This window comes from Mytilus edulis, chromosome 8 (genome assembly GCF_963676685.1).
Source record: "Mytilus edulis chromosome 8, xbMytEdul2.2, whole genome shotgun sequence".
Classification (NCBI taxonomy): domain Eukaryota; kingdom Metazoa; phylum Mollusca; class Bivalvia; order Mytilida; family Mytilidae; genus Mytilus; species Mytilus edulis.
Window position 1 is genome coordinate 64,737,646 of NC_092351.1, and position 25,057 is coordinate 64,762,702.

Here is a 25,057-nt window from a genome sequence, read left to right on the forward strand (position 1 = left end):
TTATTGATGTCAATAAGGATAAACACACGCATCGGTAATACTTGCTCGAACAGTGTAATTTCCAAACTTTCTGGTGTTCCAAATATTGTTAAAAATCATGATTTGTTTTGGTTATATATGTCATAGTCAGTAAAATATGAAAAAAAATGCCTGATAGATTAGAAACCTTAGGTTTATAATAATTAACAAATATAAAAACAGACTATTTCTAGACTTTTTTTTAGAATTGAAGTATCGAAGTACAGAGCATAAAAACATACTAAAGTGTTATTCAAACTCACATTTAGTAATTTAAAAGAAACTAACACAACCATGGTTGAAGTTAAGCGGTCTATACACATATATATACATGTAATATGTCGATCGATTAACAAAACTAATATAAAATAGATAAGTCTTACCTGGAATTATCAATGAATAAAAACATCCTTGTTTAATTTGAATAAATGGTGGTAAAGAAGATGATGGTGAAGAATTGATTCTTCCTGTATCTTGGCGTTTAGATAAATTAACAGTTGATAACAATGACCAGACGGATCCTCCACCAATTAAACTTATCCAGGCTGCACTTGAATATCTAGTAAGTGTAATTCAATATATTAAATAAACCAATTAAAACTATCGAGACTGTAAAAAGTAAGGGATACTGGTAACTGTTAAAAATCACAAAAATACTAAACTGACATAATAGGTAAACATTTCAAAAATAGGATTACAATGCATATTCTAAACCAACAACTATGTCACTTTCATTTTGATTGGATACAATCACTTCTTTATGGACCGTACGCGCAAGCACAAACAGCATTTGACAGATTTAAAATACATGTTTTAACGGTTTTTTATGTCATTTTCATTAGAATCGAGATAAAAATATTGTATTTTAAGCTCCGACGGCATCAATTTGGGATTTTATGGTCTCAAATACTCGTTTACTGTCTCCGCTAACGCGTCGCCAGTAAACTGAATTTGCGACCATCAAATCCCCAATTGATGCCGTCGGAGCTTAAAATACAAGACAGTTATCTCCTAATTAGCAAAACTTTAAAGACAATAATGTACCCATTGCGAAGTGATATTTTGAATCAGAACATTATTGGCATCACATATCATAGACACGATATGTTCCCATGGCTCCGGAATCTGTATTTCCTATCATGATTTCTTAGGTTGCTGCTCACAACGAAGTTATTATTTTAAGAGTTTCAAATGGAAAATTTAATCCATCTCTTCCAAAATGTAACTGGGTTGATAAATCATTATATGATATGTTAGAATTGGCTTTCATACTATTTTTTGATAAATCATAAATTTTATTTGAACTATTTAGTGGACTAGACTGTCACAATAAATCTTAATCATTTATAATAATTATTTGAATAATAGTCGAAAGTTTAAGTTTTTTAAATGTACATCAAGCAATTTGAACACATTGACAGTAGTTATAAAGGAGGGTTGAGATCTCACATAACATGTGTAACCCAGCCGCATGTTTGCGCCTGTTCCAAGGTAGGAGCCTCTGGTCTTTGTTATTCTTCTGGTTTAAAAAAAAGATTAATTCGGTTATTTCTTTTGCAGTTTAGTATGACGTTCATTTTCACTAAACTAGTGTACAATTTCACAATTTTTACACGATCAAGGTTCGGGTTTTTCTTGCTGCGTTTAAGACCCATTGGTGGCATTCGGCTGTTACGTGTATCTGCTCTTTTGTCGGGTTGTTGTCCCAATTGTATTCCACAATTCCATTATCAATAAATGATTTCTTTTATATACAAATTCATACAAATAAAATGAATTTATTACATGATATTTGTTTTATTCCGAGCAGAAGTTACTTCATTTAATCACCTGGTTTTATTTCTATTTTAAAGGTAAAAATAATATGCATAGATTTCGCCTTTTCTTATATTAACTGTGCGACAGAATTGTTCAATTTTTGCGACTTAGCTGACCAAATTACCTACATAGTATATAGGTAAAAGTTATTAATTTATGATATGGATCGAAGATATCCATGTGCCTTGCATTGATGCTCATTAAGTTTTTCGCTAGAATCTGAATCGAAAATAAATCGATACTTGTATAGATAGTGGGACAGCTATCTACAGAAGTTCAGAACTCACAAAAAAATTATCCAGATTGTGATAAAAGTAAATAAAAAAAATATATAATAAAGATGTAATGTCGATACACTTATACAATCAATCGTTTGTTTATTAAGTTGCTTCTCGAATCAGGGCATCCTGCAACTAGAAGCCCTTGATCTAGGTCATCCTTGCTCTAGAATATGTAAATATATGCTTTCAGCTATAGCTGATTTTATTAAAAGCTTGCTGTTCGGTGTGAGCCAAGGCTCCGTGTAAAGTACTGTACTTTGACCTATAAATTTTCACTTTTATAAATTGTAACTTTAATGGAGAATTTTTTTCATTAGCACTTATGGTACATCTTCTTATATATAAAACATAAGTGTTTCCAATATTTAGCTTACTGAAATTGATATATGTTGTCCGGTGTTGTAGGGAGAGTAACATTTACGGCTCTCTGACCATATGTCCAATTGTCTTCTACACTGAACTGTGTACAGTAGTATGACATATCAGCAAGTGAATCATTTTGACAACCTTTGAAGCATGCTAATTTACCTCCTCCACCAAACGTTACTTCAGTATTAAACAAGTGGTACAATTCACACTCGTGGGCATTGTTGTAGTCTCGACGATATGATAGTTTATATGTTATTTCTATTTGCTGGTAAAAAAAAAATTCAAACAAATGTAAGAAAATAATAAATAAGTATTTAACATGATTAATCATGTCAGTGTAAAGTGGATGTATGTATTATCAAAATATTTTTTAGGTTAAACTTTCTTTCAAATGTCACAATAAGATTGTATTTTACGCAACTTTTATTAGGAACTGATAAAGCATAATTAATGTAGGTAATCTGTCCGTAATCCCGTACTAAAAATATTGAGCAGCATTTGAACTATTCTAAAATGAATATGTATAATATTTCTTAAGATATTTTTTTGCCCAGGGATGAAATTAAAAGAAACCATAAGCTGAAATGACTGTCTGGTTAAATGATAGGATCTAAATACCAAGTGATGTTTGACGTTAAGTCCTTCCTTTAAAAATAGAATTCATAAAAGGTTCAGACAACGATACGTCATAGATTTATTCAGAACGATACGAAAGTGTTTTATTTTCAAACGATTGACAAATCAAGGAAAAAATCATAATTAAAAGTAAAACGGAGAAAATACTTTGAATACAATTTATTATCTGTTGAGGCTAACTTAAAACGTCGGTATATATAATAAGCCGTCATTACAACTAGTCCCTCAGAAAAAGCAACATAAAGTCTACAAAAGTACGAAACCTGAGGTTGTTTTTTATGTGGATTTTGGATTAAGATGATACAATAAATTGTTTACCGAATTGTACATGTAGTTCCTGTAATAACAAAATTAATACTATATAAGTTATTGAAAACATCAGTGAAAAGAGAGCGAAGGTATTGTGACATAAATAATCCGGACACGTTAAAGTAGTCAGGATAGCGTGCATGAAGATTTAATTTTTATATACACACTAATTTGCAATATAACATAATTTCAACGATTTGTGTTTAATTATATGTAGCCTTCGAAACAAGAGTTATTGACATTGACCAGCACAAAACCAAGGAGACAACAAACAGATTAAATAGAAACAAAAAACAAGTGTATCTACAGGACTGAACATTCATCATCAGTTGAAAACACAAACACAAACAAAACAAGTTTTAAGAAATTTCACCTTAAATCAGTACACAATGAATATATATATATAACATTTACCTGGTTATCTATATGTTTCCATGTTATCATTCCTCCGCGAAAATGGGATCCATCAACTCTTATTAGTTTGATTAATATCAACAAAATAATTGCAAAGTCCAAGTGCATATTTTTCTTACTTTTAAACATTACCAAGGAACGTTCACCTACTTCATATTATGTGTTCCCTTTAAATACAACCAAATAATTTGTGTGTATTTCTTTATTCTCCTATTTTTTTTCTATTGAATAGATTTCCACGAAGAACACAATACCTGAAATTTAAGACTTTTACATTAATCAAAACAGTACCGTTTATTTCCTGTCTGCCAAAATATATGTTAATTTTTTTAGTCTTGGTTCGGGTTTTTTCCCCAGTTATTTAGTTTATGTTTGTCCGTCTTGGTTTAATAGATATATTAAAATATATATTAACATTATAAATATAATGTCGGCTTTATTTTTAGAATTTGGATTTGACTTTTTATGCTGCTCATTACTATTGTCTTTAACATAATTTAAGATTAACTATGTAAACATGTACATACAGATATTAAATCGTGAAAAGAAAAAAAATATGAGCATGAATACTAGAAGACGTGGTATATATTGAGACAGCTATCCAATATCGACAAGTTGACGTCAGCGTGAAATTTACACATTACCTATCAGAATGAATCATCGCTCTTAGAAGGAAAACTGACAATCATTGTCAAGTGATATTGAAGTCAAGTGCATCTGCACCAATGCATAACTTGACTCACAACTTCAGTGTTGTTTGGCTAGATATTCAGTAGTTGGAGTACTTAGATCATTCGGCCATTTAGACTTCTGTCGTATTTCAGAAATTTCTATATTGTATGATGATCATAGTCGACTGCATGTATTTGTTCTAAATATCTTCGTCGTAACTGATAAAGATTTATATATTTCAGGATTGATAAATCTCTAGAGCTGGTTTCAAAGCTTTATTCATGTCAGCTTATTATAACTGCTTTAGAAAACCCATTTAACAAAAATGGTACCTTCCACAGATTAGTCATTGCTTCTTAGCATGTATATGATTGTTTGTTTATCAAAAATAAAAAATACAAATAAGTGTACCCTAACGTTTATTAAATTAGATTTTTACTCTTACAAAGTCTTCTGTAATCCGTTAGCGTCTTGCATGTTTCAGATTAATATTATATGATGTTGAACTTGATTAATGAATGGCATTTATAAACAATAGGAAATGTAATTTGAAAATGAGTTTTGCATTGTAATAGATTTTTATGGGACAATTAATTCAGGCCACATAAAAACATTTTTTTTCCCACGCGAAGGAGACATTTAAACATAAACTTTTCCTGTTAAAGGTATGCATCTTTTGTGCAATACAATGCACAAAGAATAGATTTGTTATTGAGACATTGCTATTATCTATTTTCCTCTATATGTTAATATAACACCTATTATTAGTTAAATGATAATATTTCAGTTTAAATGGATATAAATACACAAACTTTTTGGAACAGTTACTGTATACAACCTTCTTAAACAGTCGTACATATCTATCAACTGATCTGGATTGGATAAAACCTGTCTTTGTATCGTCATGTATAACTACTAATTATACACGTGTCCTATGTACATGATGTATGAAAGGTCAAAAACAAGATTCAATAATGTTTAAGAGAAAATCGATTCTGTTATCATTTAAAAAGACATAAAAACAACTTTAAATTTCATGAGATGGTAAAGTGTCATACTATTATAAGAATTACATAACATTTTCTTATCGATCACTAGTTGATAATTAATCGACAAAAATCAGGAAAAAATCATTTACGGAGACTTATACGCCTTTTCATTCGGACAAAAGAAAGCAAATGATTAATCCTAAATCAAATAAAAAGTCTTATCTTAAAAATATACCGGTAGAAAGATTTTGGTATTGTTAACTCGTCAAAGCTTGTATTCAATAAAAGTTACCACTTCAACAAAGGGAATGTGTAGCTTGCCCTGTGCTTCGGTAATTTTTACTATGTGAAAAGTTCTGTATAGAAAAGATAGTAATGAGTTTGCATGTTCCCATGGTATCCTTGTTCCTCTTTCGAAGATCAAAAACTATATATATATTGGCCTGTTAACCCTGAACAACTTGGTTATTAATGTAATGTACTATGGAAATTTGATAATCATTATTGATCGTATGTTATCTTCGTTTGTCTTTATAACTTAACTTGTTGGTGTGTTCGGGATTTCCTTTACCTCCATTTCCTGGTTAATATAAATGCGTATAAATCAATGGCTTTTATGTGTGATTTGTACTATTATAACTACTGTGATAACCATTAACGTTTAATTCGTTCTATTTTCATCTCAATACGTAACGAAAATAGACGAAAAAGAATGGCTTGTAGATGCCTACATTCATGTAATTATATTGTTTTTGTAAATATACACACCAACAGAATACAAATTCGCCGCGGTTGACAATGTTGTCCCGGGGTAATGATCCGCTCTATCACCCTTTCAGCTATGTGTTATTTATATATTATTATATACGTCTAAACATGCAACAATTTAAAACAAAAATCCATCGGATTTGTGGTCAAATTAGCTCAAAAATGTTAGATCATCAAATTTGTTGCAATTCCAACCTTTGCTGTGACATTGTGGCAACGCCGCCTTCACCGAGGCAAAAACAGATAATAAAACGCTGTTTTTGTTTTTATAGTTTGTTAGAAATAATTCAAGTCTGCATGACGATATTAAAACGTCCTGTAGTAAAACGTCATTAAACTGTTCAATAAACATTCCTGCATAATACTAAACAATCCCCGACAGGAAAGAGACGGTCCAAAATTGACATATAATGGAGCGCGACATCGGTAAGACTGAATTTGATAAAATGCCGTAAATAATGCACACTTCTGACTAAAAATTTGAATGTTCTTTTTTCCCCAACAAGAACAGAATTATCATTTGAAATGATAAAAAAAACTAAGCGATAAAAATTACCATAAGAAGGGAAACTGTTTCAGTACAACCTTCTAAGGCTGTATTCGCAACAAACGTAAGTTCACTTGTGGAAACGTAAACATATTAAATGTGTTATCATCTGTTCATCTGATTTATGAACCTATACATGCTAATTGTTCATATAATTGCTTTCAAGTATTCTGCTTTGTTGATTGTAAACTAAGGATGAATCTTGATATACATGTACATTACGAATTTAGGCTTCAATTAAATGTTCACAAAAAGACACTTAATTCCGATGATATGTATGTATAAGGATATTTTGAGAAAGACATTTACATGTGCAATTCGTTAAAACTGCATGGTATAAATGTTTTTTTTTGTCAATTGCACCACTTCGAATGATACCCGCTATCGGCGTAAGATAGAGCCAGCTACATCGAAAAAAAAATACATTTGGTGATGCGTTATCTATTTAGATAGAATAATACCCATTGAATTCCTTACTGCATATATTTTTTCAGCGGTCAATGTATAAAGAAAATTTAAGGCGTGCTTGCCCAATGTGACGTTCGTTGCAAGATAATAAGGACAAAGTCGTTTGTTTGGTTTACTTTTGACCATATTTTACTTTTTATAAGGTAATTATAAACCAAATTTTAACAAATTTTTCAACATAATGGTTTTCAATATTGAATTTAGATAAGATAATACCCATTGAATTCCTTACTGCATAGCTGATGTCAACGGTCAATGTATAAAGAAACTGTAAGGCGTGCTTGACCAATGTGACGTTCGTAACAAGATAGTAAGAACAAAGTAGTTAGTCTGGTACACTTTTGAATATAACCATCGTGTAGGCTAATTTTTTGTGAATGGTAAATTTTGATGCATCTATGTATGACTAATTGTACATATGTATGTTAAACAAGGTTTAATAAAGGCAATCTTGGATCACAACCCTATACTGTGTTTTTTTCTAGGATATCTAGTAAAGAAAATCTTTATTTTCGGAGGAGTGAAAGGAGGGAGAAAATAAATAGATATAAGGCAAAACATATCAACCAAACTATTTATTTGATTTATAATGTTCTGGAAGTGTGAATGTTTCTTGATTCAAACTGGTACATCACACCATTGCTGCTTACTCTTGTTTTGTGTTTTTATGGGTTGTTTGTCTTTCGTATTTTAACCTCCAGATTATTAAAACGTCATTATTTCTATCATTCAATTCTAGGTAAAATATCTAAGTATTCATTCCAAACTATGTGAAAAGAAATTGGATGTAACTCAGTCTAGTTTGAAACATCATGCCTCGTTACGTTTTGATCGATTAAGGCACAATAAAGTTCCCAGGCAAGTTGTGTAAAAAAAATTAGAAATTCTTTTTCTTAAGAACCCAACGTCTTTACGATTTGATACCCTAACTTGCAAACTTAAAACTGTTTTATATCACATTGATATTACATTTGCAACACCGAAAGTAAAAGTGGAAATGTTCACGGAAAATGTATGACCCATGGAACCATTGACATGACTTCCCAAATGTTTTCATCTTTTTATCCTGTGATATGTTACCTTTATACAGGGAAAAACAAATGTCAAGGTAACCTTTTGTAAAACTTGATGCACTATGATTTCAAATACTCAAACATGTTCTAAAGGACGTTTCCAGATAAGTTAATTATTCTGCAATCAAAATTTGAAAATTGAAAGAGGTATCCAGTTTATTAAACAAATTCTGCTAACAATAGTAAATATATATTATTTTGTCTCAAACCGATAGCATTTTATTTGTTTTATGCTGTCCCAGTGCTAACTCGTAATGATATAGGATTAATGGTTGCTCATTGCAGGCGATAAATTGTCCATGTCACGGCTCATAACATTACTCTAAATTAATTAATTCAGGTAGCAGCCAAAATGAATTCTCTCGAAAGTTTACATGCATAGTATTTAGCACAAAAAACAATAAATAATCTAATAAAAACCAGATGTATTGGAGTCAGTCAGCTCCTTCACTAGTAGACGCATGTATTTCATGCACTCCATTATATTTTATAAAATTCATATTTAAATAAGAAAAAAATGCAATAAAGATTTAAAGGATAAATACAAGTAAAACTTTACTAATATGTGGTAGATATTTATAACGGAGGATATAACCCTGACCTCTTTCTGTATATAACGTACAGTTAATTTATATATTTTAAATTCAAACATATGATCTCTGACACTAGTCTATATCTCTCTCTATATTTATATATCGGTATAGATGATATTACTACTACGCTAAATGAAAACAAATGAAAATATTAAAAAATATAAAACAAACAACTAATAATGCTAGTTATGACAAACATGTGTCATGCATTCATTTGGTTATTTTCTAAGAACATCTGATTATCAACACATGAATCAGCTGAATTTGTGTATCAAGAATCAAAATATTTGATTGTACATTTAAGCTTTCTGGATGTATTGTTAAATTCCCTTGTTTCTTTCCTCTGTGTCGAGGTATTTTCTTTGATGCGCTGTGATCTTTTTATTATTGTCCTATATAACACAAATAGAAGTAGAAGACGAATTATCAACTTATCCACTTATGATGAGACAAATACATAGCTATTGATTATAAAAAGACAGTTCAATACATGTAACTAAGATATTAAAGAAAAGATACTCGTAGTTTTGCATATAAATAATGTCGGACCACTATTTCATATTAAATGTAAAATGTATTTGATTGTGTCCTTCAGCAAATATTCTAGCAATGCAATTTGATTCAAACTGGTATACTGTTTTCTGTTAAGGGTCTTTGTTTTTTTCCACCCCTAATACTATTTTGTAAATTAATTATTTCTACAAACAAATGGTGAGGCTGGATTACACTGGATTGGGTGGCTTACCATCAATATGTAAAACCAATTTGAAATCAACAAAAGGTCGACATTCCATTGGTAACTGCATATATACATGCACATTATTATATCAAACTCTCAACTTTCCCCTAGCCATGACGAGTCCAATTTATTACATCCCAACGTCATGCATTAAAACACACATTCCAAATACTTTATCATATATGTTAAACGATGATGGAAGAAAATTGAATTTTCTTAATGTGCTAATGTTAAAACTTTTACTGCATATATAACTGACACTTCAATGACGTCACATTTTTTTTTAATTACGTTGACGCCTGGACTGATTCGGGTGTGTCTATTCTGTGTTAAACTTTAATAGCATTATGTATTCGGGTTTAGTTTTCTGTAATTAGTTAATACTTCAGTTTCATTATGTATATCTCTTTCATATTCATTTGTTAAAATTTACTGTTTGCAATAGCATGAATTGTTCTATATAATAAGGATGTTCTTATCCCGGGCATAAATACAATGCCGTATTTGGCAAAACCTTTTCAACTTTTTATCTTCAGTGCTGTACAACTTTGTACCTTTTTCACTTTCGATCTTTTATATCTGGGCGTTATGTATTCGGGTTTAGTTTTCTGTAATTAGTTAATACTTCAGTTTCTTTATGTATATCTCTTTCATATTCATTTGATAAAATTTACTGTTTGCAATAGCATGAATTGTTCTATATAATAAGAATGTTCTTATCCCGGGCATAAAAACAATGCCGTATTTGGCGAAACCTTTTCAACTTTTGATCTTCAGTGTTGTACAACTTTGTACTTTTTTCACTTTCGATCTTTTATATCTGGGCGTCACTTGTAAGTCTTGTGTGGACAAGGCGCGTTTTTGGCGTATTGAATTTTAAACCTGATGCTTTTTGTTATCTATTAATCATGTTTTTCTTTGTCTAATATGTTCTATTAATTTGTATTGTAGTCCTGTAATATTATGTTGTCATTTCAATGTTATATTTAACTTTGCCATTAAAGTGCGAGGTTTGGCATGCCACAAAACCAGGTTCAACCCACCACTTTTATTTCCCTTTAAAAGTGTCCTGTACCAAGTCAGGAAGATGGCCATTGTTATATTATTGTTCGTTTCTGTGTGTGTTGCATTTTAACGTTGAGTCGTTTGTGTTTTCTCTTATTTTTGAGAAATTGAGATAAGACGTAGCACGGAGTTGTCTATCCCAAATTCATGTATTTGGTTTTCATGTTATATTTGTTATTCTCGTGGTGTTTTGTCTGATGCTTGGTCCGTTTCTGTGTGTGTTACGTTTCGGTGTTATGTCGTTGTTCTCCTCTTATATTTAATGCGTTTCCCTCGGTTTTAGTTTGTTACCCCGATTTTGTTTTTTGTCCATGGATTTATGAGTTTTGAACAGCGGTATACTACTGTTGCCTTTATTTATGTAGATATCAAGCTGTTGTGTCATTAATGTATAATTCAACACGGTATATTTGAAATGTGTAGCCTTGTGGTATGACAAAATTTCTTTTTAACCTTTATTTTTGGCAATTATGATACATATGTATATGAACTCACATAATTGGTTAAATCGGAGGATAGTTTTGTATCCATGCGATTGGCTTTCCGACGTCTCTGAAAATGATGGTAGCCTTCCCTGACCTATACTCAATACGACATATAATATTATATATTAAATATGAATACAATGTACAAAATATTTCAATGAATCAATTTTAAAATGTCCAAATGTGAAAAATAAAATATAAAATACAGACAATTGATCTCAATTAACAAAAGATATATTTGGCATAATTGCCATATTTTAAATACATGTTTCGTGAATGACATTTGCACATGTCGTGTTCAATGTCAAAAGGCAAGGAAATACGTCTATCATGAGTAAACTGCAATACAGCTCTTCTACTACATTAACCATAAAGCACTATTATATCAAATATAAAATGCAATTTTCAGCATTAGCTATGTAGATAATAGTTTCTTGAACATGCTCTGAAGTAATAATCAAATAGTGTTAGAATAAAAAGGATATGCCATTACAAAACAAATCCAACACTAAACATTGCCTGGAATAAGACAGTTTTCATAAACAGGGGTGTCAACATGGTCAATGGGACTTCAACAACGACATACGATAAACTAAGAATAGGATACAATTGTAATGCTAGTAAATTAACATGTTCTTTTTTTTGGCTGATGTGACACTCATGTTTTGTGTATTTTTGTAATATTAAAGAACATGAAGAGGGGGATACCATAAAATGTTAAAAAATAGTCAATCATATTTTTCTTCTATCGTATAATTGATTTCAATTGTTAAGATATAACTCACCTTCTTATTCAAGAAACAGTGAAACAAACAGATAAAGAGACCCTGTTTTAAACATAAAAAAGTAAATTAATCGTACAATAACATTTAATATGCGACAATCTCTTCTAAACATAGACTATTTAATCACTGCCAAAAATATCTACTTCGAACAATTATTTTTTCAGTTTGTTGAAAATGCAATATTTGCAAGTGCAGAAACAGTTTTGAACAAAGAAGATTAAAACATACAGTTTAAAATTTAGATTTTGATTTAGAAAGAACAAGAGTGACATATCAATAACGGCATTCATTTACCAAATATTCTGTTTGAATATAAGACACTTTGATTAACATAAAACTTGCATGAAGTTTAACTTTGTCGTGTATACCTCATGCAGCATAGTGATACGTGCAATTTACGTTATTCACTGATTCATTGAACGTTTTGCTTAATCAATTTAGTATTGCATTATTCAAATGATGTTGATGTAACATTAAGATGTTTCCATTTTATACATGAATATAAATTGCTTTTAAAATCATTGTTTGACTGCAAAAACAGCCATATAAAAATTCTTTTCAAATAATAACACACATTTACGTTCTCATCCTTGTTGAACCTGCACTTGACTACATAGTACAAGTAGAAATATTGCAATACCTGTAGTGAGTTGAATATTGAAAATAGGTATTGGAAGATGACCAGATCCTCGTTCAAAGAAAATGCTCCTAGTACCCATGTTACTCCAAACAGCGGTAACATGACACAGATACTTGTTGAACCAATCCTATGGATAGACGACCAGAATAATTTTTTTTGATATAAGAAAATTGCAAACGAGTTAATGTGTTTGATTTTAACATGCATATCTGTTACTTCATGTATGTTTCAGTAACACGTAAATTACACATGCATTTTTAACTAATCACTCAGAAATGTAATACGACAACCCACTAAATTAAAACGTAAAGATGTTACAAAGAAACACTAAGTGGAGATGTTCAATTGAATGTACATTCTAACGCAAACCGTATTACGACTTTTGTCCTTAGCAAAAACAAACAGTTCATACAAGTGCCGTAGCATTATCTACTCGACATTTTAAAGTTCAATCAAGATTTCGAGGTTGAGCTATCGACGAAACAAGCTTTAATCCACAATTTTCCAAATAAGAAAATGCCTGTACCAATTCAGAATGTGACAGTTGTTATCCATTCATTTGATGTGTTTGAGCTTTTGATTTTGCCATTTGATTCGGAATATTCTGTAATGAAATTTCCTTAGAGTTCGGTATTTTTGTGATTATACTGACTTGGTACAGGTATTTTTTTGTGATTATACTGACTTGGTACAGGCATTTTCATATTTATATAGACAAAGCACATTAGCAAACATGAAAGACAAGAATACAAACATTTACCGTTACACATTAAAACAACGACTGGGTTTATCAGAACAGAGCCACGTCAAATGATATTGACCATATGTGGATTCTTAAAAATTCTAAAGAACTTCTAGACAATTTTAAATCTCGGTCTATATCGGAAATTAATTCCAACATAACCTTTTTTCAAACCTGTATACCACCATTTACAAAGTGAAATTCTAATTGTTTTGAATAAACATTGAACGACAAAATGTCTTTCTTTGTGACGTTTACATTTTCTGACGTCAGACACGCGAAGCAATGAATGTTTTTTTTTTATTTGATAGATGCTTTTGTGTTTTTTGCAAATTAAATTTTGTTTTTAAGATTGTAACACAGTGATGACTGTTGTACCCATATTTTGACTTTTATTTATTTTGACTTTTGTTCATACATTGTTGTAAATATAACGGTTTTTGATGCGATTGTCATATAAGTGAGACGTTTAGCGCTCTTTAACCAGGTTCAATTAACAATTTTCTACATTTGAAAATGCCTCTACCAAGTCAGGAATATGACAGTTGTTGTCCATTCGATTGATGTGTTTTGTCATTTGATTTTGCCATTTGATTAGGGACTTTAAGATTTAATTTTCCTCGGAGTTCAGCATTTTTGTGATTTTACTTTTTGATATAACAAAAAATAGATTAAACAGTAAAATAAATATTCAAAAAGGCAAATAACACGTTATTAAGATAATAAACAACGTTGGTATACATAATCTTTACTTCAAGACCATCGTGTAGTTGTTATGGAATATTTATCAACATGGTCTTAGTATCTCCCGATGATTTTTTTTTTAGAAAAAAGACGAAACGTTCTTTGACTTAAATCTGCTATTATCAATTTTCTGCTCAGAAACTGGTGACGATTTACAAAGCTTCAGTAGTAACTGCCAACCCTTTATTACCAAATTTTTTAAAATTTATATTGTGAATAATGATTAAGTCAATCGACATATAAGTAATTACAACCTGTCTGTTTTAATATATTTTAGTCAAATAAAGTTGTCAAATTGCCGAAGTACATATCGTCGCTGGGCTTCTAAAATGTTGTAAATTACAATTTTTTCAAGAAAAAAATATCTCACAAACAGGCTTTAAAAATTTTGGCAAAATGCATGCGTCCAAAATGTCGTATGTAAACTTGAATTTTTGTAAATGGCAGTGAAATAAAAACTTTGACATTTCTGGATTATCCAAGAACTTAAATTATTTTCACAGAAATAAAGAAAATGTACAATTATTTTTTTCCCAAAGCCATTCTACAACGATTTTCAAGTTTTCATACAACAGTTTGGAAGCAAACTTTACAAACAACTGACATTGGCAATTTTGTAATATGTCCTTTTTTACACATTTTGATTGGTCTAACTGTATGCTATTTTGTAATACCAAAGATTTCCTCTCGCCCAGACCATTGGTGTCAAAAAGTATTTTTAGCCAAAAAAGTCATATACGACATTTTAGAAGCCCAGCGACGATATACTTTTCCAAGAGACTCTTACTGTGTGTTGACACGTTAATGATAACATTGTCTTTTTTTTCTTTCTTTTTTTAAAATATTCCGATTTCATATTTTTTCTGTGAGTAAAGAAACAATATGCATCATCATACTTTCTTATAGTTGTATTATTGAGAATGGAAATGGGCAATGTGTCAAAGAGACAACAACCCGACCATAGAACAGACAACAGCAGAAGGTTTCCAATGGGTCTTCAATGTATCGAGAAACTACCGCACCGTCGTTGTCCTTCAGCTGGCCCCTAAAGAAATATCGACACCAGCTCAGTGATAATGGACGTCATACTAAACTCCGAATTATACACAAGAAACTAAAATTAAAAGTCATACAAGACTAACAAAGGCAAGAGGCTCCTGACTTTGGACAGGCGCAAAAATGCGGCGGGGTCAAACATGTTTTTGAGATCTCAACCTTCCACCTATACCTCTAGCCAATGTATAAAAACGCATATTAATACGCACAGTAGAACTTGATCAAGAGAAGTCCAAATCCGATGTCAGAAGAGGTAACAAAAGGAATGAACCAAAATGACAATAAAAAATATATAACAACAAGACTACTAGCAGTTACTGACATGCCAGTTCAAGATCTCAATTTAACTGATTAAAAGATTGTCTTATTCATATAAAAATCAGGCACAGTCCCTCCCGTTAGGGGTTTAGTATTATACAATCATACAAAATATGAGAAGAACATAACCCGTGTCATGCCAACAACTGGTTTTAAAATAAATGTGTTTAATTCCGATGCAAAGACCATATACATTATATAAGTGAAGCAATATTAAAGCCAAAATAAGCAATCTTTAATGACCTGACAACAGTATCGTAACTATATCCCTTCTTAATAAGTCTGTTTAAAGGTTATGTTTGCTTCTGTGCACGTTTCGTTTCATTAATATTTAATGAACTAAACTATTTTCAATTTTGTATTCATAACGGATAGAACTAAATGACCTTAATGACAAACTTACTTTGATTTCTCTTGTATTGTTTTCTTTGCTAACCCTTTACTGGTCATAATTTTAGATACCGTTATAATTATAATTACAAAATTAATCTGAAATAAAAAGTTCGAAAAATAAATCACAAATTTATAAAATGATATTATTCCCGTTTTAATAACGAATAAATCAATAACGGTCTTAGGTGTTCCTAATGCTTACATAGACAATCTATTGTCCTTATACAAAATACAAGGTAGAACTATTAGATATTGTTCCTCACTTTATCTATATTTCATAGAAATTCATACATTTTCCACGATACTATACAATTAGTAATTCTAGAAAAATATTGATCTCTATTTTTTTGTCACAGAAGTAACTAATAAAGACATTCAAATGACACTTGTCAAGCATAATACATATTACGTGTCTATTCGTAGATTCGAATTAACATTAACAAATAAGTATTTTATTATATTCTTCAGTTGGAAATAATATTTACCTTTTTCTGATATCAATACTTACCAAAATTACAAGTAATGCTGGCCCTATGAAGGCCCAGATGAGGTTTGATTCCAGAGTCAACCAACAACTGAAAATGAACAAAGCATCCCTTTCTTTAGTGTTATTAAGGTGGTAACCAACACTTTAACTAAAATTAATTTGGCTCGTTTAATTTTCTTAAAATTTTGACAGAGTTGTTACTTTGACCCTTTTACAAAAATATAAAAGTTTCCAAAAAATTGAACCAACCGTTCTATTAGAAAAATTACACTGGTTATATAGCAGTTTGACAAACACTTATTTTGATCATTGAGAAGCTTAATATTCCCTAACAACACAACGTAATTAAAACGTTTAGCTGACTTTACAGAGTTATCTCCCTGTAGTGTTAGGTACCACCTTAAGTGCCTTTCGTTTGTTGTTATATATTTTCATTTGAATGTAAATCTTACATTTGGTTTTCTCAGTTGAAATGTTTTAAATTTTGTCATGCTCCATGTGTTTTGAGTGTTTTATATTTATCAATTGGCAAAAGTTTTTCCCATTTTTGAAGGCGTTACGGTGATCCATAGTTTCGTTCTTCTACATTATAATCCATCGTGGAAATTCGTATCATTGGTAATCATACTGACTGTTCTCCTATGTTGATAACATTTTTAAAAGTATACGGCAGCATAATTATTTGGCTTTAATTATTGAATATAGTCATATATATAGACCAGCATTAATAAACTTTCAGCTAAGAGCCCGGTCGGTGAAACAAAATCATTAAAATCAATTTATTTGATTTCGGATAAATTTTATAAAAAAGTTTTATATATTGGGTTAAACATGTTGCATTATCACATTTCATATGGTGGAAAATCGAGCGTGTTCGTCTATTTTATTTTTTTCTTTTATTAGTGTACCCCACATTTCGTTTAAGTTATATCTTAAGTACTAGTTTTCGGAACAATAACAAATTTCTACATCTAACTTTTGTTCGGTGTCTTATGTTAATAACTCGTTATAAATACAAAGGTTTAACATTTGTTCGCCAGATGCGTGACATGTTTAGTCTATAAAAGATTGATCAGTGACCCTCAATTAAAAGATTTGAAGAGTATTGAAGACCATAATTCCCAAAGGTTTTGCCAAATACAGCTAATGTAATACATGGTTAATACATACATCTTTTGGTTACCATAGCCTTTAAGTTTGGTCACACTTGCTGCAATTCCAACGATACCACCAGGAAGAACTAGAAATTAAAAAAACAAAATCGATACATTATATTGATAATTTTTCCATTGAGCCACCTTACACTGCAAGTGATTGGAATCTCTAAATATTTTTAAATAATTTGAAATAAACATGCAGAAGCTATGGTAATAATTATGGGCCTTGCAGAGTATTGTTTCTTACAACACATTTTATAGTCTGACTCAAGTTCATGTATTTAAGCAATACAAAACTAAAAAAAAATCAATAAATCTTATGCATGATGAGGAATTTGAATATTTTCAATGATGTCAGAATGCAGGTAAATCGGTGCGTTTTTTATTTAAGATGACTGATCTGTCATACTGGAATTGCCCACGAATATCTTCTAAAAACGGAGTTCAACCACCATTTATTATGTACCAAGCGTTTGCAAAACTATTTAAACCCGAAAAATAGTAAAAAGTTAACGTCTGGTGCAGGAAAATTGGTACCGTTAATGAAATTAAAGTAGATACTACTTTGAAATCCTCTTATATTCAAAACATTTTTTTTATTACTTAATGTTTACGTAGTCTTATTTTATCTGAAAAATAAGTCATTTTTCCTTAAACAAGTTTTATTATATTAAAAGTCCGTTATTCTGATCTGATAAAAAAACCATAACCTACTGCAAAATATTTTAATATGAAAATGTCTTCATAACGTTATGACTATCATAAGAATTAATATCGTCGTTGATTAATATGTTTATCCGAATAAGAATTAATATCGTCGTTGATTAATATGTTTCTCCGAATAAGAATTATAATTATTTTTTTTATATCTGAAATTGATTGTTGTACAAGTGGTAATATACTTACCCCAGCATGCAGGTAATAGCCACTGAATTATAGATTTTGACGGGAAAATAATAACAACCATCCTCACTAAATGAATTCCTTCAGCTAGCATCAGAGCAAAGTCTGTTAAGAATATGTAGTGTAAAGCAACTGCGATTGCCGTACAGACTTCCTTTTAAAAAAGCATCACAATAGATGATTATTTGGTAAAAAATCGAACATTACTATAAATATATTGACATTTGCTACCAAAACTGTACAAACATCACTATTCTCTCCTCGGTGATTTGTATAGTCAAATATAATATTCTGTAATTTCGATATGTTTTTACAAAAGAGATAAATTCAACTCCCCATTTCTATGTAGCAACATTCCAGCAGCGACAACATACGGAGTATATATCTCCCAGTTGATATGATATTCCAGGGCTTCTATTTTATATCATGTTTTTAATGTCGTAATTACAATCCTATCTCCTTTTTTCCGAATACGACCTACCGAATTACACTTATTCCCGGGTTCATACTAACATGAGAAACACGAAGGTTACTATTTGTGTAGCAGGATCTACTTACGATTCCGGAGCACCTGCGATCAACTCCAGTTTTGGTAGGGTTTGTATTGGTCAGTATTTAGTTTTTTTATGTTGTGGTATGTGTACCATTGTTTGTCTGTTGGTATTTTTGTTATTTAGCCATGGATTTGTCAATTTATTTTCGACTTATGAGATTAAATGTCTCTTCAGTATATTTCGCATTTACTTTAATATGAATTTAAGAGATACGTTAAACAATCGTTTTATGTTCATTTTTTTATGTTTTAATTAAAATGCAGTAACTCATTAAGATATTCGTTACCTTAACATTCATGTCTGAAGTTAATGCGCAGATATTTATTCTAAACATCAAGAACTGTATATTGTCAAGTGTTACACAGTTATTGTGCTTCACCGTTTGTTATACATATGTTCAATGTTTGTAATTCATAGATATAGGAAGATGTGGTATGAATGCCAATGAGACACTTCTCCATCCAAATAACAATTTATAAAAGTAAACCATTATAAGTCTAGGTACAGAGATCCTTGGCTCACACCGAACAGCAAGCTATAAGGGTTCCCCAAAAATAAGTAATGAAAAACCATTCAAACGGGAAAACCTAATCTATATAAAAACGAGAAGCATTGACTATAAACATTTTACCTGTCGTATCAAACTCCATGATACAACATTTCCGATTAAATCAGCATATAACACAAATTGCATGCTTTTGTTTATATTTGTATGTATCTAACCTTATTATCTGTTCGTGTAATACCAGCTAGGAATATAATATACGACAGAATCAAAGCCACGCATAGGTTCATCAATATTTTTGTTCTATCATTTTTGACATACCTACAACAAACATCAGTAGCAAACAATATTCCACAATCAAACTGATGCGTGTCTGTTAATTGATTTAAAGTATTTCACCATTTAAACAAAAAGTCTTCATTTTTATCCTTATTTCAAGATGAGAAAGACGATGCCAAGGGTACGTTGTTAATGTAGACGTGTATTAATGCTTTCATATTCTTATGTTTGTGTTCATCTAGTTTAGTTCGGGTAATAAAGTAATACTTGTCTGTGCATGCATTATATATATCTATATAATTAAATAATTTTTCATCGACTGTTTGCAGTAAGATTGGAAAAGGTCAATATTATAAATTAAAGTGAAAGTAGTGTAAAGAACTTCAAATTTAGTGAATCGGTGTGAAAGAGACCTGTTAAGAAAGCACAGAAATACTTAGAGATTTGAATGAACTCAAACCTTTGTCACAGTATTTATATCTTAAACGTTATTATAATGATAACAACAATGCGCACACTTTATATTTTTAACTTACTTCCACAGTACACAATGCACGAGAAGTGTAATGACGAGAAACACAATTGATATTCCACATCCTATGGCTGAAATCATGCTAAGTGGAAGGTGATGCGACATTGGCTTAAAAAAAATGTTTATATAAATGTTTTTTACTTCATCTATATATATTCATAAATCATCATTGAAACTAGCTACTTGTTTGCCGATGTTTCAATGTCATTAATCAATTAAGAGTATAAATCTAATGTGTTAGCGATCTATTCATTAACTTTGTAACTTATGTTAGATGGTAACAATATTTTATTACAAAATGTTTAATGCAATAAGAGATGTAGTGACCAGCCAGATTGAGTATTCCGCCAAGTTTATGGGGGTTAACGACATTTCGCATATTAATGTAAAATAGTATGAAATTAGTCAAACTACTGCTTTATCATTTGAGTGTCTTTCCAAAAAGAGAATATCATATATCTCACACCTCAAAACTGTCATTCAAAGCATTCACAAATAGTCATAAATAGGCATGTGCTAAAACGTACATACTATAAGTGATAAATATATTTTCTATAAAAGATATAAAAGATGGAATTATTATTAATCTAGTGTCTTGGGTTCCAGTCAAGAAAATATTGATAGAGAACGGAACGAATGATCAACAAAGACGACATGTTGACACAATTTGTATTCGAACACATGTTGGTCTGTTTAGTGAAACAGCAAATAAATATCGAAATAAATATATATATATGAATGATGGAAGAGTTATGTGCCAGTTGCTGGGAAATGGCAATGAAAATGCAATTAGGAATAAAGTAGAACCTAATTATAAAAAGGTAGTTTAGTTAATTATTATGCATGTCATCTACATAGTGGTTGGACAAATATTTAGTGACCTTTCCAATGGTTACATGTATGCGCTTGCAAAAATACAATAAATACAATTTGAACGTGATTGAAAATATAGTTGAGGAGGCAAATATTTTTAATTTATATTCTTTTTCATATCATGCATACAAGAATAAATGTATGAGAGAGCTGCTAATCCTTACAACATTACTATCAGACATTGAATTGTTTTTTGTAAAGATGACGCTAACTATCCATGGCATGACTGGATGTATTTAATTGAGTTTAGAAAAAAAAACATTGACGCCTTTTTTAAATAATAAGTATGGTTCGATTTTATGTTTTATTTATTTTATAATTCTGAAATATACAACACACATCAACGCTGTTAATTTCAGCCCTAACGTAGATTATATTCTTCCCATAATGCTGTGGGAACGTATTCGGTAATAATAGATACAACGGTTCTTGATATCTAGTTTTCATTGTACACTTTTGTTATAGAGAGAGATACACTTAAAACTGATCTGACTTAGATCTAAATCATACAATGTATATCCGAGCTATTAACAATGATCTAACAATGTTTCGTTCTAGTTTCTCTGATATAAACATTTAGAAGTCTTCTTGTTTTGTTTATCTGATTCACAGTTTTATAGTTGAAATTTTATTAGCTCATATAATAATTACAACAACAGAAATTTATAAAAGCAGAGCTTAGTCACATAGTCTGTATAGAAATAAGAATGACAATCATCGTTCTAGTTTCTCTGATATAAACATTTAGAAGTCTTCTTGTTTTGTTTATCTGATTCACAGTTTTATAGTTGAAATTGTATTAGCTCATATAATAATTACAACAACAGAAATTTATAAAAGCAGAGCTTAGTCACATATTCTGTATAGAAATAAGAATGACAAGCATGTAAATATACTTATATATATTTTCTATTAGCAAAAAGTTTAAAAGATTTGTAAATAAAAAGGGGAAATATTTTGAAACTTAAATATGCTAGATTACAAATATTAAAAAATGAACATACTGTCAATCCTGGGCTCATAAGCACTGCAAAATTCGTTGTGTGATTATATTCACAGATGGTATAAGAATCTGTTGAATTCATAACTTGTGACCCAAAAGACGACCACGCTCCATTCACAGTATTGCTATAATATAATTTATATTAATTTGAAATAATTGTATTACGTAAATACTATTTTGTTTGTAATAGATATGAGCAAATTCATCGTTTTCGATAGCTATCAATAGTTTTATAATTTACAAAAAAATAGATACTCATTGTTGTACTTGCACTTAAGATACATATATATCATTTTTATTCAATATCTTTTCACTACTCACTAAAAAGTTAATTACTTTGAAACAGAGAAGCGAACTCCCTTAAAGTAAACTCTTAATTTAAACTTCGGCAGTACATTAAAAGAACTGTTGATTATTTTACGAAAAGATCATCAATGTAATGGTAAATGTTGTTGAGTGGATCAAGTAAATGGAATAAAGACGGGTCTTTACTGAATTTGACCAATGTTGTGTTTCATAACAGTACAGGAACAAATGATGTCCAAACGATTACATACAACATGTCAATAAATGTTATTGCAGATACGTTTACACCAAATTTTACAACAGGCCAAAAACATTTCTGTAACGACTTCATGACAACGTTTTTGACAGTGGACGATCCTTTTTCAGAGAGTTTATAAATTATAGCTCTTGAACGATGTATAGGTCCCATGTCGTTCCATGGTCATAGGAATCAAATCTAAACTAAGATGTTCGAATTCCGCAGTCTCATGTTAAAAAAGCGTTTGTATTATACTGACGTCTGATGTACGTGAGTTTATATTAATATCTTAACTTTAAGAATCTTAACGAATACGAAATTATAGGTGGCTCTTCGTTATCATACAATGGTTTTGAAGTTTTGAATGGTAGTCATTTAAAAACTGACAAATAATACAAATTCTTAGAAAATACATTTCATGATCCTCAGGTTTGTCAATTTGAGGGAACTAATCGAGAAAATGCTCATGTTATCTAATATATATGCTTTTAATGTTTTATTGTGTATTTATTTGGTCGTAATGTTCTTGTTCTTATTTGTACAGTAGTCCTGTTATCAGTTTAGTGTTATATTTAACAATGCCTTAAAAGCAGGATATTTGGCTCTACCCACCAATATTTTTTATTATAATGTGCTGTACTTAGTCAGGAAAATGGCAGTTGTTATCTCATAGTTCGTTTCTGGGTGTGTTGCATTGTCGTTTTGGTTTTTTGGTTGCACTCAAGGGTTTCTGTTGTTTCGTTGTTTCCCTCATATAGTTGATGTGTTCACCTCAGTTTAAGTTTGAAACCCGGAATTGTTTTCTCTCGATCGATTTATGACTTTCGCACAGCGATATGCTACTGTTGCCTTTATTTGAAGCAGGTGTTTGGCATACAGATGAATAAAATGACAACCTCAAATAAAAGGAGATCATAATTAAATCCTTCTAAAGGTCAATGCAGGGTCTCCAAGAGTAGATGAATACCTTACATTAAGCTAAATGTCGAAACTTTATTTTTTTTCTTCGCCAGCCATAATGCATAACTACTTTCTTTAATGTTCAGTAATGCGTATAAAAAAGAGTAACACAAAACACATTTTGAACATATTTAGATAAAGATATATAAACGTTTATACTTACAAAGCAGTAAAATTCCAGAATCCACAAAACGGTCTTGAGAAGTTTCCCTTTCAATAATGAAATTGTCAGGATAAACAAGTGGCATTGTTTAAATTTATGCAATTCTAGCATTTTGTCAATGTATATGTTGGCAAGTGTTTAGCTTATGCTAGTGTTCACATCTGATCACAAATTTTAATTTCAATAACAAAATTAGGTTAAATGTGATATGTTTTATAGATGGTTTGTTCGTCATTTTGAAATAATTGCAAACGGAACAGTAGTCAAATGGACGAAAAGGTTTGATGTTTTCAACTGAAAATATACATTGATTTATTCTAATTATACATTTTTTATTTCTTATAAAAGTATTAAGGACAGAATGCATTTTCCTGGCAATTATTGTTCGTGTTTAAAACGTCTCATCGAAAGTACATGAATTTAGACTTGTTAATAATTGTAATAATACAGTTTTACTTACGAAAAGGTGTTCGAATGTTACTACCAAGGAAAAATCCGAACAAGATTTTCCTGTAACTGTAAAATCAGCTATAATAGAATTTACATCGTACCATCCGTCAAATGACCGTATTTCCCTGTAAATTGAAGACTACAGTTGTCATCATTGAATTGCAAATTTATTTATATATCTTTGTACAGCGAATATGCAAGTATGCTACGCACAAACAAACTATGCATATATAGTGGTCATCATACAGTCTTCAACACGTCACTATTATAAAACAGTACGGTATATCAAAATGATTTGAATGTGGGAACAGTTTTACTTGTTCATATCTTTTAAAATGGTAGTTTGAATGTGGTTAGTGAAATTGTCTTTTAGCAAACGATCTGCAATTACATACGTACCCATTGTGTATGAAGTATTTCGGAAAGAACCTTGAAATATTTCGATAGAAAGTGCTACTATATCCTGTTAAACCTGCAAAGAAGGAATGCATGTTTTTAATGATCTTAACAATATTTACAAAGACATATGAATGTAATTATATTGATACTTTTGTTTTTCATCATGAGCTTCTCAGTACGCAAAAAGTATTGATTGATTTTGGTTGCTTAATTTTGGGGGCTTATATTTCATACATGTTCAGGACGAGAACACACTAACATTAAAATTAGAATAGGTAGGTCATGTTTTGGATGTTGTCAAGAATATATAGGCGGCGGGGGAATTA

The 25,057-nt window shown here is 30.5% G+C and overlaps 1 protein-coding gene and 1 long non-coding RNA gene across 3 annotated transcripts in view; both read right to left on the bottom strand.

Annotated features, from left to right (window-relative positions):
- Positions 1-407: 407 nt before the first annotated feature.
- On the bottom strand, positions 408-4,000 carry LOC139486080 (uncharacterized). Its single transcript, XR_011655473.1, has 3 exons — positions 3,846-4,000; positions 2,492-2,751; positions 408-577 (listed from the first exon to the last, which is right to left on the bottom strand). It is a non-coding gene; the product is annotated as an uncharacterized lncRNA (long non-coding RNA).
- A 4,500-nt stretch (positions 4,001-8,500) lies between these two features.
- Positions 8,501-25,057, bottom strand: part of LOC139486081 (adhesion G protein-coupled receptor L4-like) — a 56,767-nt gene continuing 40,210 nt past the window's right edge. For both annotated transcript variants that reach the window (XM_071270778.1, XM_071270777.1), the window contains 14 exons: positions 24,732-24,804; positions 24,343-24,457; positions 23,883-23,929; positions 22,217-22,340; positions 20,344-20,447; positions 19,747-19,849; positions 18,473-18,623; positions 17,580-17,649; positions 16,431-16,497; positions 15,933-16,018; positions 12,670-12,796; positions 12,030-12,071; positions 11,255-11,338; positions 8,501-9,347 (listed from right to left, as the gene is read on the bottom strand). In XM_071270778.1, the coding sequence (XP_071126879.1) occupies positions 9,276-9,347; positions 11,255-11,338; positions 12,030-12,071; positions 12,670-12,796; positions 15,933-16,018; positions 16,431-16,497; positions 17,580-17,649; positions 18,473-18,623; positions 19,747-19,849; positions 20,344-20,447; positions 22,217-22,340; positions 23,883-23,929; positions 24,343-24,457; positions 24,732-24,804 (1,265 nt within the window). In that variant the 3' untranslated portion in view covers positions 8,501-9,275. The remainder of the gene's footprint in view (positions 9,348-11,254; positions 11,339-12,029; positions 12,072-12,669; positions 12,797-15,932; positions 16,019-16,430; positions 16,498-17,579; positions 17,650-18,472; positions 18,624-19,746; positions 19,850-20,343; positions 20,448-22,216; positions 22,341-23,882; positions 23,930-24,342; positions 24,458-24,731; positions 24,805-25,057) is intronic.